Source organism: Oncorhynchus mykiss, chromosome 19, assembly GCF_057628025.1.
Source record: "Oncorhynchus mykiss isolate SJ-2025 chromosome 19, ASM5762802v1, whole genome shotgun sequence".
In the NCBI taxonomy this organism is placed as follows: domain Eukaryota; kingdom Metazoa; phylum Chordata; class Actinopteri; order Salmoniformes; family Salmonidae; genus Oncorhynchus; species Oncorhynchus mykiss.
This window is the reverse complement of record NC_143040.1, coordinates 34711609-34732518: the sequence shown is the minus strand read 5'-3', so window position 1 is coordinate 34732518 and position 20910 is coordinate 34711609. Positions and strand designations below refer to the sequence as shown.

Below are 20910 nucleotides of genomic sequence, written 5' to 3'. Positions count from 1 at the left end.
CTCATAAGCATTCATTCAAACAGCACTTTACTACGTTTGCCAGCAGCTTTTAGTAATGCTTGAAGCACAACTCTGTTTATGACTTGAAGCCTATCAACTCCCGAGATTAGGCTGGCAATACTAAAGTGCCTATAAGAACATCCAATAGTCAAAGGTTATGAAATACAAATGGTATAGAGAGAAATAGTCCTATAATTCCTATAATAACTACAACCTAAAACCTCTTAACTGGGAATACTGAAGACTAATGGTAAAAGGAACCACCAGCTTTCATATGTTCTCAAATTCTGAGTAAGGAACTTAAACGTTAGCTTTTTTACATGGCACATATTGCACTTCTACTTTAACACTGTGTTTTTGCATTATTTAAACCAAATGGAACATGTTTCATTATTTATTTGAGGCTAAATTGATTTTATTTATGTATTATATTAAGTTAAAATAAAAGTGTTCATTGTTCATTCAGTATTGTTGTAATTGTCATTACTGCAAATATATTTATAAAAATTGGCCGATTAATCTGTATCTGCTATTTTTGGTCCTCCAATAATCGATATCGCCGTTAAAAAAATCATAGTCGGTTGACCTCGACTCCAAACATATGAAGCCAAATGAATAACCCTATAATGATCGACCCAGGGGTGGGAACCTAAGACCTAAGACCTAACTCACTCCATTAAATGAATCAAAACAGGAACATTTTACATTTGGCTAGAAATTCAAAAGGAAATGATCTTAGCAGAGAAAAATGTCCTCCTGTGTGCTACCTATATTCCCCCACTAGAATCCCCATACTTTAATGAAGACAGCTTCTCCATCCTGGAGGGGGAAATCAATCATTTCCAGGCCCAGGGACATGTACTAGTCTGTGGCGACCTAAATGCCAGAACCGGACAAGAACCTGACACCCTCAGCACACAGGGGGACAAACACCTGCCTGTAGGTGACAGCATTCCCTCCCACATATGCCCCCCTAGGCACAACTATGACAACATAACAACCAAAACGGGGCACAACTCCTGCAGCTCTGTCGCATGCTGGGTATGTACATAGTCAATGGTAGGCTTCGAGGGGACTCCTATGGTAGATACACCTATAGATCATCTCTTGGCAGTAGTACTGTAGACTACCTTATCACTGACCTCAACCCAGAGACTCTCAGAGCGTTCACAGTCAGCCCACTGACACCCCTATCAGACCACAGCAAAATCACAGTCTACTTGAACAGAGCAATACCCAATCACGAGGCATCAAAGCCAAAGGAACTGAGTAACATTAAGAAATGCTATAGATGTAAGGAATGCAGTTTGGAAACCTACCAAAAAACAATTAGGCAACAACCAATTCAATCCCTTCTAGACAATTTCCTGGGTAAAATGTTTCACTGCAATAGTGAAGGTGTAAACTTGGCAGTAGAAAATCTTAACAGTATATTTGACCTCTCAGCTTCCCTATCAAATCTAAAAATCTCAAATAGAAAACCGCAGAAAATGAACAACAATGACAAATGGTTTGATGAAGAATGCAAAAATCTAAGAAAGAAATTGAGAAACCTGTCCAACCAAAAACATAGAGACCCGGAAAACCTGAGTCTACGCCTTCACTATGGTGAATCACTAAAACAATACAGAAATACACTACGGAAAAAGAAGGAACTGCACGTCAGAAATCAGCTCAAAGTAATTGAAGAATCCATAGACTCTAACCACTTCTTGGAAAATTGGAAATCACTAAACAAACAACAACACAAAGAATTATCTATCCAAAATGGAGATGTATGGGTAAGCCACTTCTCCAATCTTTTTGACTCTATAACAAAGAATAAAGAGCAAAAACATATACATGATCAAATACAAATCTTAGAATCAACTATTAAAGACTACCAGAACCCACTGGATTCTCCAATTACCTTGAACGAGTTACAGGACAAAATAAAAACCCTCCAACCCAAAAAGGCCTGTGGTATCCATAATGAAATGATCAAATATACAGACAACAAATTCCAATTGGCTATACTAAAAGTCTTTAACATCATCCTTAGCTCTGGCATCTTCCCCAATATTTGGAACCAAGGACTGATCACCCCAATCCACAAAAGTGGATACAAATTTGACCCCAATAACTACCATGGAATATGCGTCCACAGTAACCTTGGGAAAATCCTCTGCATTATCATTAACAGCAGAATCATACATTTCCTCAATGAAAACAATGTACTTAGCAAATGACCAAATTACCGTACAACAGACCATGTATTCACCCTGCACACCCTAATTGACAACCAAACAAACCAAAACAAAGGCAAAGTCTTCTCATGCTTTGTTGATTTAAAAAAAAGCCTTCGACTCAATTTGGCATGAGGGTCTGCTATACAAATTGATGGAAAGTGGTGTTGGGGGTAAAACATACGACATTATAAAATCCATGTACACAAACAACAAGTGTGCGGTTAAAATTGGAAAAAAACACACACATTTCTTCACACAGGGTCGTAGGGTGAGACAGGGATGCAGTTTAAGCCCCACCCTCTTCAACATATATATCAACGAATTGGCGCGGGCACTAGAAAAGTCTGCAGCACCCGGCCTCACCCTACTAGAATCCGAAGTCAAATGTCTACTGTTTGCTGATGATCTGGTGCTTCTGTCACCAACCAAGGAGGGCCTACAGCAGCACCTAGATCTTCTGCACAGATTCTGTCAGACCTGGGCCCTGACAGTAAATCTCAGTAAGACCAAAATAATGGTGTTCCAAAAAAGGTCCAGTCGCCAAGACCACAAATACAAATTCCATCTAGAACACACAAAAAACTATACATACCTTGGCCTAAACATCAGCGCCACAGGTGACTTCCACAAAGCTGTGAACGATCTGAGAGACAAGGCAAGAAGGGCATTCTATGCCATCAAAAGGAACATAATTTCAACATACCAATTAGGATCTGGCTAAAAATACTTGAATCAGTCATAGAGCCCATTGCCCTTTACGGTTGTGAGGTCTGGGGTCCGCTCACCAACCAAGACTTCACAAAATGGGACAAACACCAAATTGAGACTCTGCATACAGAATTCTGCAAAAATATCCTCAGTGTACAACGTAGAACACCAAATAATGCATGCAGAGCAGAATTAGGCCGATACCCACTAATTATCAAAATCCAGAAAAGAGCTGTTAAATTCTACAACCACCTAAAAGGAAGTGACTCCCAAACCTTCCATAACAAAGCCATCACCTACAGAGAGATGAACCTGGAGAAGAGTCCCCTAAGCAAGCTGGTCCTGGGGCTCTGTTCACAAACACAAACACACCCCACAGAGCCCCAGGACAGCAACACAATTAGACCCAACCAAATCATGAGAAAACAAAAATATAATTACTTGACACATTGGAAAGAATTAACAAAAGAACAGAGCAAACTAGAATGCTATTTGGCCCTAAACAGAGAGTACACAGTGGCAGAATACCTGACCACTGTGACTGACCAAAACTTAAGGAAAGTTTTGACTATGTACAGACTTAGTGAGCATAGCCTTGCTATTGAGAAAGGCCGCCGTAAACAGACCTGGCTCTCAAGAGAAGACAGTCTATGTGCACACTGCCCACAAAATGAGGTGGAAACTGAGCTGCACTTCCTAACCTCCTGTCCAACGTATGACCATATTAGAGATACATATTTCCCTCAGATTACACAGATCCACAAAGAATTCGAAAACAAATCCAATTTTGATAAACTCCCATATCTACTGGGTGAAGTTCCACAGTGTGCCATCACAGCAGCAAGATTTGTGACCTGTTGCCACAAGAAAAGGGCAACCAGTGAAGAACAAACACCTTTGTAAATACAACCCATATTTATGCTTATTTATTTTCCCTTGTGTACTTTAACCATTTGTACATTGTTACAACACTGTATATATATGTATAATATGAAATTTGTAATGTCTTTATTTGAAACTTCTGTATGTGTAATGTTTACTGTTAATTTTTATTGTTTATTTCACTTTTGTATATTATCTACAACACTTGCTAACATTGACAATGTTAACACGTTTCCCATGCCAGTAAAGCCCCTTGAATTGAATTGAAAGAGAGAGAGAAAGAGAGAGAGAGAGAGAGAGAGAGAGAGAGAGAGAGAGGAATAAATATAATTTTTCAGAAATAAAGAGAACACAGAGAGAACGATGGATATTCAATAAGCCCCAGACAGACACTCACTATTCTAATCCAGCTTCAAAGGAGAAACCCAGCAATAAAATTTAATAGGAGTGATACACTTTAGAAATGACATTATTCTGCTTCCAAAGGCCGAGCTAATAAATCACAGTCCAAAATACGTTGAATGACAGGTAATTGAATAACGATGAAGTAAACATACTGCTTGTGATGTACTGTGCTACAGTATTTGTGCATACACCCTCAGGTACTACCTATCTCTACTTTAATAACAGGGTCTGTCTATAGGAACTCACAGCCCATCCAGAATTCCCAGAGGTAGGCTACCTTTACTTTAATAAGAATGAATTTAATACAAAAACATCTCATGTAGGGGAGAGTGGGGTAAGTTGGGTCATTTTTAACATTCAGCATTACTATGTCAAGGGAAATATAATATTATTTCTAACAAAGATATCTACATATATTTCAGGATGTTGGGTATCCCTGAAAATAATCAGAATGCATGTAAACATAACAGTTTTGAAAACCTAGCTTGTCCAAAAAAAGTGGTCTCTTGCCACCACTTACCCGGGTATGGGGTATGTTGATTGCAGGGACAGGGTAAATTGAGCCACCTTGGGGTAAGTGGGCGTTGGTGTACTGTGACAGTGGGTGATGGTGCTGATAGGTCAAAGTTGAATTTGTGGATTGGGGGTGTGGTATATTGTATATCTTAAATGTATGCCTACATTCAGATATACTGTAGATCTCTCTGTTCAATATCACATACCCTTCCAGTACCCCCTGTATAAAGCCTTGTTATTGTTATGTAATTTTACTGTGTACATCTTTTACTTTTGTTTATTTAGTAAATAGTTTCTTAACTCTATTTCTTAAACTGCATTGTTGGTTTAAGGGCTTGTAAGTAAGCATTTCACCTGTTGCATTTGGCGGATGTGACAAATAGAATTTGATTTGTTTTATTTATTTTGTCAATATACAGGTACCTGTTCAGTGTCACTCAGCAAATTGTTTCCTCCCTTGCGGCTGCTTGAATGAACATCTTCCCTTCTCTCACTTCCTTGGCTGCTCTCTCAAAAACCTTCAAGGCGGAATACGCCCCTTCTTGTTTTACATTTGTATACACAGGGCACGATGATGTCTGCTCTGTAACAATAACAATCGTGAGTTCATATGCATGACACATCGCAAAAATACTATTCTTATGCAGTATGTATATTAGGGTGAGGCACATTGAATGCTGTTTGGGTCATTGCGTGTCAAAAAAGATAGAACACTATTTGACACATTAAATAAGCTTTTCATTTGACGAGTCAAATAACACAATTTAATTATAGAATGTTGTGTGTGGTGAATTTGCACATGCAAGCCAAGCGCCACCACTACTGTCAGTTGCACTGTCAAAGCTGTACAAACGCTAACAAGCAAACACCGGCCACGAACAATGCGTTTACAAAACAGCATTGGTGAAAATAGACCAAATTATTAGGGAGATACATGGGCTACTAACAGCTTACTATACAACATACACTTAGGTATACTGTAGCTAAGAAACTAAGAAACTCCCTTGCATACTATATAATTTATGCAGCAGCATGCAAGACATTTTTGGACTCACCTTGTGAAGGTGGCGCGGCTGTCCACTTTGGGCAAATTTTGTCATCAAACTTTGTCACCAAAGTCTGGCATTCTCTGGATTTATGGTGGGAACTCGAGAAAAGAAAAACACAGCCACTCCATTGAACAGCAGGCTAACGTTAGTGGTTTCTTTGCAATGCTTGCAGTTAGCCACTGATTCCATCCAAATGACTCATTGTTAAATTTGCGATTTCCAACTTGTTGTGTAATCTTTATGTCCAATGGCCGATGAGCACCGATAAGTTTTATGTTTTATCTATAATTTATCTTCATATGACAAGGATTAAAAAGGATTTGCTAGTAGATTGTCAATTTAATTGATGATGATTGCTAGCTAAGACTTGTGTTGATGTTGACATCAGTCCAATCAAAGCTACTGTAAATATAACGTGATTTAACATAATTTTATCTGAGGCCAATGACCTTGAGCCTTCTTGGAAGGGCACTTGTAATATAACTCTGTGGCAGGACCCAATGGGCTGAAATTCTGGATGTCTACCCTTACTAAGGACTTAAACGTGGCGATGACGTACTGTCCCATGAGTGACAGAACACTGAGTCAATCATGGTGCAATGCTTCTATTTTCTGCTGGCTCGCCCCACCACCACAGAAAGCACTAAGTTAGGCTGAAACACCTACATTTTGGAGCTGCCTAACTCAAGAAAACAAAAAAGAGACTGTGTGTATGCAGATGTATTATCTAATTGATACGTATATATTTAAAGACATTGTTTGCAAACTGATATGTGACACAAATTAATTCCAAAACAACATGCAAAACAGGTAAGCCCCCACATTTTTTTTTTTACATGTTCAGTTGAAGTCAGAAGTTTACATACACTTAGGTCATTAAAACTTGTTTACATACGCTTAGGTCATTAAAACTCGTTTTTCAACCACTCCAAAAATGTCTTGTTAACAAACTATAGTTTTGGCAAGTCGGTCAGGACATCTACTTTGTGCATGACACAAGTAATTTTCCAATAATTGTTTACAGACAGACTATTTCACTTCTAATTCACTGTATCACAATTCCAGTGGGTCAGAAGTTTACATACAATAAGTTGACTGTGCCTTTAAAAAGCTTGGAAAATTCCAGAAAATTATGTCATGGCTTTAGAAGTTTCTGATAGGCTAATTGACATAATTTGAGTCAATTGGAGGTGTACTTGTGGATGTATTTCAAGGCCTACCTTCAAACTCAGTGCCTCTTTGCTTGACATCATGGGAAAATCAAAAGAAATCAGCCAAGACCGCAGAAAAAAATATAGACCTTCACAAGACTGGTACATCCTTGGGAGCAATTTCCAAATGTCCTGAAGGTACCACTTTAATCTGTACAAACAATAGTACGCAAGTATAAGCACCATGGGACAACGCAGCCATCATACCACTCAGGAAGGAGTCGCGTTCTGTCTCCCAGAGATGAACGTACTTTGGTGCGAAAAGGACCTTGTGAAGATGCTGGAGGAAACAGGCACAACATTTCTATATCCAGAATACGGTTTGAAACTGCACATGGGGACAAAGATCGTACTTTTTGGAAAAATGTCCTATGGTCTGGTCAAACAAAAATAGAACTGTTTGGCCATAATGACCATCATTATGTTTGGAGGAAAAAGGGGGAAGCTTGCAAGCCGAAGAACACCATCCCAGCCGTGAAGCACGGGGGTGGCAGCATCATGTTGTGGTGGTGCTTTGCTGCAGGAGGGACTGGTGCACTTCACAAAATAAATGGCATCATTAGGGAGGACAATTATGTGGATATATTGAAGCAAAATACATCAGTCAGGAAGTTAAAGCTTGGTCGCAAATGGGTCTTCCAAATGGACAATGATCCCAAGCATACTTCCAAAGTTGTGACCAAGTGGCTTAAGGACAACAAAGTCAAGGTAATGGAGTGGCCATCACAAAGCCCTGACCTCAATCCTATAGAACATTTGTGGGCAGAACTGAAAAAGCGTGTGCGCACAAGGAGGCCTACAAACCTGACTCAGTTACACCAGCTCTGTCAGGAGGAATGGGCCAAAATTCACTCTTGTGGAAGGCTACCCGAAACGTTTGACCCAATTTAAAGGCAATGCTACCAAATACTAATTGAGTGTATGTAAACTTCTGAGCCACTGGGAATGTGAAAGAAAGAAGGAATAAATAAATAAAAGCTGAAATAAATCATTCTTTCTACTATTACTCTGACATTCCATAGTCTTAAAATAAAGTGATGATCCTAACTGACCGAAGACAGGGAATTTTTACAAGGATTAAATGTCAGGAATTGTGGAAAAACTGAGTTTAAATGTATTTGGCGAAGGTGTATGTAAACTTCTGACTTCAACTGTATATCCACAGTAAAACGAGTCCTATTTAAATTGCTTAAATGTGGGGTTCAAAACACAGGTCACCACTGTTCATATTATGCATAAAACTGACAAAATGTAATCATAATTTGTATGCATTATGGTGGCCATCGGCTCAACTTACCCCATGGCCATTGGCTCAATTCACCACAAGGCAAAAATGTTGACTATATCAGCCCACACAGCTACACGGATGCACTTTCATGCTAGGTTTAGGACCTCACATTGTAGCTTATAGAGACCCTAACTGATGTATAAAACATTCTTAAAACAATATACTTCGGTTTAGATACAAGCATCATGAAACCTCTATTTTCAACCTTTGTGAAAATATTTTTGGGGGACCTATCTTGCTTATCACTTTTTCCATGTGGTTTCTTCCTTCACAGACTGAAATGATGACATCTATGACATCAACCAATATTTGGTTAGCTGGTTCATTTTGTGTACAGTTTCCTAGAAACAAGAGGTGGCTCAACTAACCCTTTGGCTCAACTTACCCCAATCTCTCCTACTGACTGTATTAGCTCAATTAACCTCAACTCTACCAATTATTCCAGCAGCCAATGGGGAACAACAAAAGAAGACAAACAAAGCGGGAAATAAACAGTACAAACTGAATGTACCTTTTAAATGTGGTGGATAAGATGGATGACTGAAGAGAACGGCCTGGAGGACAATGTTGTGCATTTTTAAATGGCTGCCAATCAAACGCCGCCTCTCTCTCCTCCCTTGTTCGCGCTATCTCTCCCTCATTTGTTTTCTGTCTCATGAGCAAACTCACACTGAAAGTGACACATTCAATACCGCATTGCACACTCTAGCATCTAGCTGATCTAAGGTTTAAACATTAGTCCAACAGTTGAAAACAAGAGTTTTTAAAGGGCAAATTCAGGTATGTTTATCCCCCTTTAATTCTGTTTGCTTCCATTTAAGAAACATTATTCAACAGAATCGGCGGAATGAATACACCCCTGATCACCCGCAAACACGGCTCACTTTTAAAACAGCACAATCACTTTGCTCATTGTATAACTTGTTAATTGTCCACAAAAATCAACATTTTGCAATGACCATCTCAGTCTCCAGAAGCACAGATGAAGGATATCAAGGATCTGGAAATATTCTGTATTGAGGACTGGTCTAAGATCCCTCCCAATGTGTTCTCCAAAAAAGGCTTAGTGTCGTTATCCTTGCAAAGGGAGGGTGCAAGAGTATTTGAAACAGGGGAGGCAATCATTTTGACCCCTATCTTTTTGAGAGTTAAAAAACATTACTTGTCAAACAAATTCTCCTACTCTGAGCAATTGTATTAGTAAAAAAGTATATAATTTTTCATTTTTTTTGAGCATACAATATCGATCAGCATTTGTATTATTTAATTATACAGTATTTTTTTCTCCTCTTCATCAGGGGATCAATAATTCCGGACCGCACTGTGTAAATAGACACACACACTCTCCCCCAGAAATGCCACTTCAGACACTGAGGAGCACAATTAGATTACCTGCAAACTGTGACGGACAGCTTGTTTACCCATCCTGTTTGCTCAAATTAAGACGAGCGAAAGCAAACATGACTGTAAGGGCCACTTTGTGTGGTGTGTGTGTAGTAGCAGCTTGTTGACCTAGCCTACTGTTGAGACCTAGCCTACTTTAATGAGAATCCCCCTGCCAGTTCCACTACACTGTCACACACACCACTAACTAACCCCACACAGAGGTATACCATAGGCTTACAGTTTTGTAGTACTGCTATACTGATACACATGCCTTCTACAGACATGAGTAGTGAGATGGGGAGTGTATGAGTACATTGATTGAGGGCCACTCAACCCACTGACCACAAGTTATCTTCTACGGCCTCACACACACACACACACACACACACACACACACACACACACACACACACACACACACACACACACACACACACACACACACACACACACTCTCTCTCTCTCTCTCTCTTTCTCTCTTCTTCCCTGGGTTTTATTGGTGAGATAACAAATGCCTGGTCAGCCAGAGAGAGAAAGGAAGAGGATGTGATAAACACGGCTCTTCTGTCCGTGTCACTTCCTCTCTGGGCTGTTATTCATCACCTGCTTCAGATTGACCTCCACAGGAAATTCATCCTCCATTAAATTAGAAAAATAAATAAAAATCACTTCCTTCTATTGGCCCCCTTTGATATTTTTAATTTGATAGAGTACCTGCTATTGAGCATCACAAGCCTCTCAAATCTCCCATTTCTAATCTGTCTTTATCGCTCTCTCTACGAGCTCCGCAAATCCTTTAGAGACGCAAAAAGACAATACAGACTCAAACTTGAATTGATGCTCGACAACTCAGACTTGCGTCGCATGTGACAAGGACCACAGCTTTCTAAACCTCCCATCCATATAGAAATGAAAGATTAAATAAAATGTCCTCGGGATCTATATAAGTGGAATGAATTGTGCTAAGAGAAACGGAAGAAGCTACAGTTCATGAGGAAGTTTAAATAATGGTCTGACAAGAACACTAGCTACGAATGTAGACGTTAAGATGTGTATTTTAAGGTAATGTTCCACCCTCTGCAACTGGATCTTGGAATTCCTGATGACCAGACCACAGGTTGTGAGGATTGGCAACAACACCTCCTCCACACTGACTCTTAACACAGGGGCCCCCCAGGGGTGTGTCTTCAGTCCTCTGCTGTACTCCCTGTTAAGCCACGACTGCGTGGCTTTGCACGACACCAACTCCATCATCAAGTTATGTTGACGACACTATGGTTGTAGGCCTGATAACCAACAACGAAGAGTAAGGGAGGAGGTAAGTGAACTGGCATTGTGGTGTCATGACAACAACCTCTCCCTCAACATTAGCAAAACAAAGGAGTTGATTGCTGATTTCAGGAAGCAGAGGAGTGAACATGCCCCAATCCACATCAATGGGACTGCTGTAGAGAGAGTCACGGGTCCTCTCCAAATACTACCGCTGCACCATCGAGAGCGTTTTGACCGGTTGCGGCCTGGTACAGGAATTGCTCCGTCCACGACCGCAGGGTAGTGAAGGCGGCCCAGTACATCACTGGGACCGTGTTCCCACCCATCCAGGATATCTACCTGAGGAAGGCACGCAGCATCATCAAGGACCCCTCACACCCCAGCCACGAGCTGTTCTCTGCCTTACTGTCGGGCAGGCGGTATTGGAGCATGAGGTCTGTTACCAACAGCCTCAGAGACAGTTTCTATCTACAAGCCGTCAGACTGCTGAACACTTAAACTGGACTAACCAGTTCTTTGCACCTTAGCACGCATGCACTCACTCATTCACACACCCACACATACACTGACAAAACATTAAGAAAGCATGCTCTTTCCATGACATAGACTGACCAGGTCAATACAGGTGAAAGCTATGATCCCTTATTAATATCCCTTGTTAAATCCACTTCAATCAGTGTAGATGAAGCGGAGGAGACAGGTTAAAGAAGGATTTTTAAGCCTTGAGACATGGATTGTGTATGTGTGCCATATGTGGGCCTTTGAATGGGGTATGGTAGTAGGTGCCGGGTGCACCGCATTGTGTCAAGAACTACAATGCTGCTGGGTTTTTCACGTTCCTGTGTGTATCAAGAATGGTCCACCACCCAAAGGACATCCAGCCAACTTGACACAACTGTAGGAAGCATTGGGGTCAACACGCTTTCAACACCTTCTAGAGTCCATGACCCGACGAATTAAGGATGTTCTGAGGACAAAGGGAGGGGGGGGGGGGGGGGGGTTGCAACTCAATATTAGGAAGGTGTTCCTAATGTTTGGTATACTCCGTGTACATACATGCTATACACACATCACAACTGCTGCTACCAGACGCTTATTTTACTGCTCAATTTATACACTTGCCCCCCATCCCCTTTTTCCCCAATACACGTGTAAATATTGGACTAAATTGTGCCTTCCTGTATTATATTTATGCTAAAATGTTTATTATATTCTATTGAGCCATTTACTTTATGTTCATAATCTTATCTTTTATTATTTCTTATTGTTTGTCGAGAAGGAACCTGCAAGTAAGCATTTTGTTGGCTGATGTATACCATGCATATCCCATACATATGGCTAATAAAACATGAAACCTGAGACTCTCTCTCATCGTTCCTTTGTCTATTTTCTTTTCTGCTCTTTTGATGTACTCTTGTGTTTTGCATATAATTTGCCTGCAGTCCATCCAGAGAAAACAGGGTTAGGTTTGTGATGCTTGACTGAGTTACGGTAAGATCAGATCTGTGTTCCTTTCACAGGTAAAGAGGATACTCCCACTCCCTTCTGAGAGGAGTACTAATAAAACAAAGCCAATTAGAATGTGACCAATCCTGCCTTGTTTCATTACAAAATGTTGTAATTGTAAAGAATTCAGTTCCCAGCAATAGGTCTATCTAGGTCTATGTATACTGAACAAAAATATAAACGCAACATGCAAAGTGTTGTTTCATGAGCTGAAATAAAATTTCCCAGAAATGTTCCACATGCACAAAAAGCTTATTTATCTAAAATGTTGTGCACACATTTGTTTACATCCCTGTTAGTGAGCATTTTGTCTTTGTCAAAATAATCCATCCACCTGACAGGTGTGGCATTTCAAGAAGCGGATCATTTCACAGGTGCACCTTGTGCTGGGGACAATAAAAGGCCACTCTAAAATGTGCATTTTTGTCACACCACACAATGCCACAGATGTCTCAAGTTTTGAGGGAGCGTGCAATTGGCATGCTGACTGCAGGAATGTCTCTACCATAAGCCTCCTCCAGCGTCATTTTAGAGAATTTGGCAGTACATCAACCAGCCTCACAACCGCAGTCCACGTGTAACCATGCTAGCCAACGACCTTACATCCGGCTTTTTCACCTGTGGGATCAGCTGAGACCAGCCACCCGGACAGCTGGTGAAACTGAGGAGTATTTCCATCTGTTATGAAGCCCGTTTGTGGGGAAAAACTCATTCTGATTGGCAGGGCCTGGCTCCCAAGTGAGTTGGCCTATGACCTCCCAGGTCCACCCATGGCTGCGCCCCCGCTCAGTCATGTGAAATCCATAGATTAGGACCAAATGTATTTATTTCAACTGACTGATTTCCTTATATGAACTGTAACTCAGCAATCTTGTGCATCTTGTGTTTATATTTCTGTTCAGTATAGTTCTAGATTTCATTCACCTCATAGCAAGGGTGTTGCAGGCATCAGTAGTTTAAACTTGTAAACTTAACATGGGTAAAACATCAAGGGGTAGTTAAACATTCACAAAAGCCTTTCTAGGAACAGTGTACTGCTCTACAGTAGCTGTGCTCTGCGCCGAGAAAAGCTTGTGGCGCTAGCTAAAGCTGAGCTCGCGTCATTCAACATTAGCCCCTCAATACTGTATGTCAAAGTCTCTCTGTGGAGAGTTATGGCTTTAATATCATGACCACTAGCCAGGTCCATTTGTTCTCCGGGGCACCTATGAAATGGTCATCGTGATTATGTTTTTACTCAGCCACAGACTTTTATTGGCTCCAAGCTGAAAAGTGTTTGTAAAGCATTTTGATTTAGATGGCCGGAGAGAGAGAGAGAGAGAGAGAGAGAGAGAGAGAGAGAGAGAGAGAGAGAGAGAGAGAGAGAGAGAGAGAGAGAGAGAGATATGGAGGTCAGTTGGAATGAAGATGCTTTTAGAGTTTTTGGAGGGGACACATACAGTATACTAAGACACAAATGTAATCCTGACATCACATGCAGTGCCTGCGGGAAAGTATTCAGACACCTTGACTTTTTCCACATTTTGTTACGTTACAGCCTTATTCTAAATGGATTAAATAAATAAAAATCCTCATCAATCTACACACAATACCCCATAGTGACAAAGTAAAAACAGTTTTTTAGGAATGTTTACAAATCTATTAAAAACTTAAAATAGAAATACCTTATTTATGTTAAGTTTTAAGACCCTTTGTTTGCTATGAGACTCGAAATTGAGCTCTGGTGCATCCTGTTTCCATTGATCATGCTTGGGATGTTTGGAGTCCACCTGTAGTAAATTCAATAGTTTGGACATGATTTGGAAAGGCACACACCTGTCTATATAATGTCCCACAGTTGACAATGCATGTCTGAGAAAAAACCAAGCCATGAGTTTGAAGGAATTGTTTGTAGAGCTCTGAGACAGGATTGTGTCGAGGCACACATCTGAGGAAGGGTACCAAAACAATTCTGCAGCATTGAAGGTCTCCAAGAACACAGTGGCCTCCATCATTCTTAAATGGAAGATGTTTGGAACCACCAAGACTCTTCCAGAGCTGGCTGCCCGGCCAAACTAAACAATAGCGGGAGAAGGGCCTTGGTCAGGCAGATGAACAAGAACCCGATGGTCACTCTGACAGAGCTCCAGAGTTCCTCTGTGGAGATGGGAGAACCTTCCAGAAGGACAACCATCTCTGCAGCACTCCACAAATCAGGCCTTTATGTTAGAGTGGCCAGACGAAAACCACTCCCTAATAAAAGGCACATGACAGCCAGCTTGGAGTTAGCCAAAAAGCACCAAAAGACTCTCAGACCATGAGAAAAATTATTCTCGGGGCTGATGAAACAAAGATTGAACTCTTTGGCCTGAAGTGTCACGTCTGGAGGAAACCTGGCACCATCCCTACGGTGATGCATGGTGGTGGCAGCATCATGTTGTGGGGATGTTTTCCAGGGACTGGGAGACTAGTCGGGATCGAGGTAAAGATCAATGGAGCAAAGTACAGATTTCCTTGATGAAAACCTGCTCCAGAGCGCTCAGGACCTCAGACTGGGGCGACAACCCTAAGGACAACAGGACGACAACCCTAAGCACACAGGAAATACAACGCAGGAGTGGCTTCGGGACAAGTCTCTGAATGTCCTTGAGTGGCCGAGCCAGAGCCCGGACTTGAATCAGATCAAACATCTCCAGAGAGTCCTGAAAATAGCTTTGCAGCAATGCTCCCCATCCAACATGACAGAGATTGAGAGGATCTGCAGAGAAGAATGGGTGAAACTCACCAAATACAGGTGTGCCAAGGTTGTCGCGTCCTACCCAAGAAGACTAGATGCTGTAATCGCTGTCAAAGGTGCTTCAACAAAGTACCAAGTAAAGGGTCTGAATAATACTTTTTTTCTTTCATAAATTATCCAAAACTTAAAAACAACTATTTTTGCTTTGTCATTATGGGTTATTGTGTGTAGATTGATAAGGGGAATTTTTAAAATACATTTAAAAATAAGGCTGTAATGTAACAAAATGTGGAAAGAGTAAAGAGATTTGAATACTTTCCTAATGCACTGTATGTCCAATCTATCCTCCCATTTTGTTATTATAGTATAAATAGAGAATATATTAATATACTGAACAAAAATTTAAACACAACATGTAAAGTGTTGGTCCCATGTTTCATGAGCTGAAATAAAATATCCCAGAAATGTTCCATAAAAGCTTCTTTCTCTCTGAGTTTGTGTACAAATTTGTTTCTATCCCTGTTAGTGAGCATTTATCCTTTGCCAAGATAATCCATCCACCAGACAGGTGTGGCATTTCAAGAAGCTGATTAAACAGCATGATCATTACACATGTGCACCATGTGCTGGGGACAATAAAAGGCCACTCTAAAATGTTTGTCACACAACACAATGCCACAATGCGTGTAATTGGCATTCTGACTGCAGGAATGTCTACCTGTACCGTTGCTAGAAAATTGAATGTTAATTTCTCTACCATAAAACTTTGTTTTAGAGAATTTGGCAGTACGTCCAACCGGCCTCACAACCGCAGTCCACGTGTAACCATGCCAGCCATCGACCTCCACATCTGGCTTCTTCACCTGCGGGCTCGTCTGAGACCAGACCAGGACAGCTGAGGTGTATTTCTGTCTGTAATAAAGCCCTTTTGTGGGGAAAAATTAATTCTTATTGGTTGGTTCCCCAGTGGGTGGTCCTTTACCCTCCCAGACCCATCCATGGCTGTGCCCCTGCCCAGTTGTGAAATCCACAGATTAGGGCCAAATTAATTTATTTGAATTGATTGATTTCTTTATATGAACTGTAACTCAGTAAAATAATTGAAATTGTTGCATGCTGCATTTATATTTTTGTGCAGAATAAATTAATATTTAATATTTTCATGTGTAATATTAATATAATATTTGATAGATGTCCAGTAGATAATGAATGGGGAAAGTCTGGTATACAAAATATAGTCATTCAAAGAAAATGCCCCACTTACCTGTAAATCAAAGCACCCATAACCACACCTGGGCCTAAACAAACCATCCCAACTGACACCTGATACAGTGGCTGGCTGTGCTAGAAAGCATGCAGGGCTTTGTACACAATGGTTTGCATAATATGAAAAACACCTAAACACACCAGGGTAAGTGTGACAATAACTCTCTCTCTGTTTCCCAGAAACAGAACGAACAGACACAGACCTCGGTTCAAATACTTCACTTCTCTTTTTTTTCGACCTGCACTCTTGGAGCTCAGAACATATGAATTTCACTGTGCCCTGCGATTATATCTGCGACCCTGTACATGTGACTAATAAACGTATCTAATGTAATCATCTAATCTAACACTATTTGAAATCTTTCAGAATCATTGAGTGTTTGCCTGCCTGGAGTGTCAAATGGATGGGGTTTTCTGTTTTGTGACTATTCTAATAGTCCATTAAACCAGGCAAGCTCAATTAAGCACAAATAAAGTATCTGAATAATTAAAAATAGTATTTGAACCCATAGGTCCGACAGACATGTAGGTTTTCCAGAGTTTTCCCTTTCCTGGCCTCATTTATCTAAAAAAAAAAAAAAAAACATCTTGCAAAAAAAATGGTATTTGGGCTATGTGGTTATTTGTAGTGTAAAACAGGCAGGCAGAGATGATGAAGGGCTTAGGGCTAATTTCTCCATCTAAACCACAGGGTCTCTGAGCGTGCCTCTGTCTCTGGGGAGAAGATGGGGCTGTCGTGGTCCTCCACACACAGCTGTTCAGGGGACATGTATGGAGCACATATAGTATACGTTGGTATGTGGCTGGTAATCTCTATGCTGTTGATATGGCTTTATGCATGTATTCTCAGGTTAGCATGACATCATCTGTATATCTCCTGTGACATGTTCATTGAGATTTTGTGTATGCCAATGGTGGTATACACATTAATACATGAAACATGTATAACATGTACACACTGTACATTTGTCATGAATAAAATGCAGAAACAAAGAGCACCACATATTGGTCATTAGTCTCTGTTCCTATAGAAACCATCAGCCCAGGTCAAATCACTAAAATAATGGGTGTCTTGATTTGTCAAAGGAACGCCCAGCAACCCTCAGCACCAATGAAAATTCTAACCATACCCTCCTCTCTCAAGATCTACCTCACCCTATCATACACCAACTCCACCCAATGATATCACCCCTCTCCTCTCCTCTCCTCCCCGTCCCCAGGCCCTACCTGTATGGTGGGAGAGGAGCGGTGCTTGCGGGTGGTGGTGGTGGACATGGTGGTGGTGGTCTCAATAAAGGTGGTGGACATCTCGGGGGGCTGGGCGGTGGTGCGAGCCGACCCGGCCACAGAGGGCACGTCGCCTACCAATCGGACACTGCCGTTGATCTTGATGTTGGGGTTGCCCTCGGCAGCCATGTTGAGGACCTTGAGGCCGTTGTAGTAGAGGCCGGACAGCTGACCCTGGAAGGGCCGACTGCGGTCGCTGCCACCGATGGTGACTGTGGCCTGGGTGTTGAATATCGTTAGCTGCCGACCTAAAGGATGGAACCAGACAGAGGTCATTCACATCAAGGAACAACAAGAGATGGAGTAGGAAAATAAGGTCTGTTTTTTTTATTCAATATCCAAACTGTTCTTGAAATGGGAGGAGATGTTGGTTGACTCAAAGATCCGGCTTCATATGATAAATGTTGGTCTGCCATGACCTCATTGTGTGTGTGTGTGTGTGTGTGTGTGTGTGTGTGTGTGTGTGTGTGTGTGTGTGTGTGTGTGTGTGCGTGTGTGTGCGTGTGTACGTCACACTTATAAGTCCTTGACAATCAAAAGGTCCTTACAGTATATTGTCGAGGTCACTATGAGGTCGGTTGTAAAAACCTTTATGGTGAAACTATAAAGAAAGGTCAACTGAAGAGGCTATAACTAGCCTGGGCCCAGGGAGCTAACCCCAAATATACAGGGTCAACACGTCTGGCTACAAGGGTGATGTCTCCCAGGATGGATTCACTGTAGAAAGGTCATCATGTTGTTAGCCGTAATTACGAGATTACGGGTTGTGATCTGAGGCTGAGGGAGGAGAGGAGAGAGGAGGACGGAAAGGAGGAGAAAAGGTCAAAGCTTTATGTCTGTCTCCTCAAACTGGCCCTTTGGGGCAGCCTCTGATCAGCTGCATCTAATAAGGCTAGAGCTAATGCCATAGCTAAGAAGACAAAGACTGGGGTAGGGACGAATGTTTAAAAGGCTAGGGCAAATGCTTAAGCCTGAAAGAAGAGGTAGGAAACAATGTTTAATAGGCTTGGGCAAATGCTTAAGCCTGAAAGCAGAGAAAGGAACTGATGTCTAAAAAGCTAGGGCTAAGGCCAAAGGTATACATCAGGAGGGCAGGAATCTGAAAGAGAAAAGCAGTACACGAAAAGAGGTTGTCGAGTTTCAAATGGGAAAAATGATTGCCAAATGGATATTTACAGCACATGTCAAATCTAAGTATTCTAAGTAATATCACCGACACAACATCTTGAATAAGCGTATATTTGAAACCTAAAACAACAAAAAATGAATAATATTACAAATCGTAATATTCAACTTAGCAAGTATTGAGTAAACTGTTGAGCTGTTAGAAAATTGTTTACCCAGTTTAATGCAATCATTCTCCAATGCCATCAACATAGAATTCTGGTTACAGAATTAATAAATGAAAAAATGATTGTACATCAAATGATTGTTAACTGACTCCACATTGTAGATGTACGACAGCATATTTATTCATGCATTAGGTGACTACTTGCATTTGAAATTGCATTCAAGTTTGAATGGGTGTTAAAGGGACTTTAAGGAGATACTTAAGCTTTTGTTATTTCTCTTTTATCGTAAAGCTAATTTTAGAAGGATTCAAGATGTAGAGTATATGAAATAATCTTTTCATGTGTAATATGAACACGAGATAGGATGGAATATTATCTTCAATAGCAGTCCCTTTAACTGAGTAGAATGATTATGAATTATGAACTATCATGAGATTTACTTGGGTAATTAACTTAAAATCTAATCAAATGCATTCGAATTGAGAAAGAAAAGGAGGTTAGGAAGTTATTAGTTCATGTTAAAATCATATTTTAAAGTAGTAAAATAAATTCAAAGTATCAGTTCAGCAGGCAAATGCAAAAATAAAAAGTTAAATGTTGAGCTCAATAGAAGAGAATTTAAAAGTTAGAAGTTGTGTTAAGGTTACCTTTCTCTTGTAGCCAGTCCACTACTGGCCGGGCGTATTTCAATGGGAATTTCTTAGTGGCAATTTCAAGGCGTTCATTATCGGTTGTCGCTGTTTAAAGTTTAAAAAACATTTAAAACATTTAGAAAACAGTCTGCATTTGGCATCAGGCATTTTAACACAATTTAAACACATGCTCACTTCAAACTATTGTTTTCATTTTCATGCAAGCAGTTAAAAAAAATGTTAAACCTTTAATTGCAGGTTAGAATTGATGTCTTGTTTATGAGATAGGCGAAGTGTTAAGAGTAAAGTGTTAACAAATAGAGGTCATTTGCTGCTCTGCTGGTTTTCACAAGGCTTTACTAACAGGCGACAGAAGAACCACTATATTTTTGGCATTCAATTCATTTAAACATTGACAAAGATATTTAGAGCCATCATAAAAACCAGCATTTTGTTTTTCTCATGGGATGAAGTGTATTCAAGTATCTTAAATAAATAACAGTTAACCAACCCTTCCAATGCACATGCAACCATTTTATACTATTAGGACACAGTTCATGGGCATTAAGGTGGTCTTTTTCTTCAAATCCAACATTAAGAACAGAAAATAGGAGTAAAGCTGTGATAATAGCAATTTTCACTGGACATGCATTTGCTTTTTCTTCCCCAGAAACCAGTTCACCTCAGTAGTCAAAGAAGGTTTAGTGTGTGTGCATGTGCGTGCGTGCGCGTGTGCATGCGTGCATTTACACACCATACTGGGAAACAGGGAAAGGCCTTGGGGGCAAATGGAGGTGGAACAGTAGGGGTGGAAAAGGAATAGGGTTGAATATGCTTTGGGATGTTTTAGGATGGGTATGCTGTTGGTGTAGAAACGCCTGCTGTTTCCACACCAGAGTCAAGTAACCCCTATGGGGAGACATGCTGCCACAGGGTAGGAACCAAGGAAACCAAGGTAGGAACCAAATTCCAAGACCCCAAAGAGACAGGGGTACCTTAGGGCCCACCCAAAGTGAGAACCCCTACCACGTATCTTCCCTCCTTTTCTATCCTCTAAAGAGAGACCTCATTTTAGCCTTCTGCAATGATAGAGAGACAGCAGGTAGCTGTGTGTGTGAGTGTGTGTGTCTGCACGAGTCCACGTGTGTGTCTATGTGTGTGTTTTCATGCTCTTTACCCTGCCTGCAGTATGTTTGCTGCTCTACAGGGGCCTTATTTCTAACTGTTGCATAAATTTCACACAATTTCTGCATGCGCCATTTCTGA

The 20910-nt window shown here is 40.8% G+C and overlaps 1 protein-coding gene across 27 annotated transcripts in view; it reads right to left on the bottom strand.

The window, feature by feature from the left end:
• nrxn3a (neurexin 3a) overlaps positions 1-20910 on the bottom strand; it is a 430411-nt gene that overhangs the window by 35581 nt on the left and 373920 nt on the right. For all 27 annotated transcript variants that reach the window (XR_016488898.1, XR_016488894.1, XR_016488895.1 and 24 more), the window contains 2 exons: positions 19660-19749; positions 17661-17968 (listed from right to left, as the gene is read on the bottom strand). Coding sequence is in view for 18 of the 27 variants with exons in the window: in XM_090210796.1 (XP_090066922.1) it covers positions 17661-17968; positions 19660-19749 (398 nt within the window). In the remaining 9 variants the exon portion in view is untranslated. The remainder of the gene's footprint in view (positions 1-17660; positions 17969-19659; positions 19750-20910) is intronic.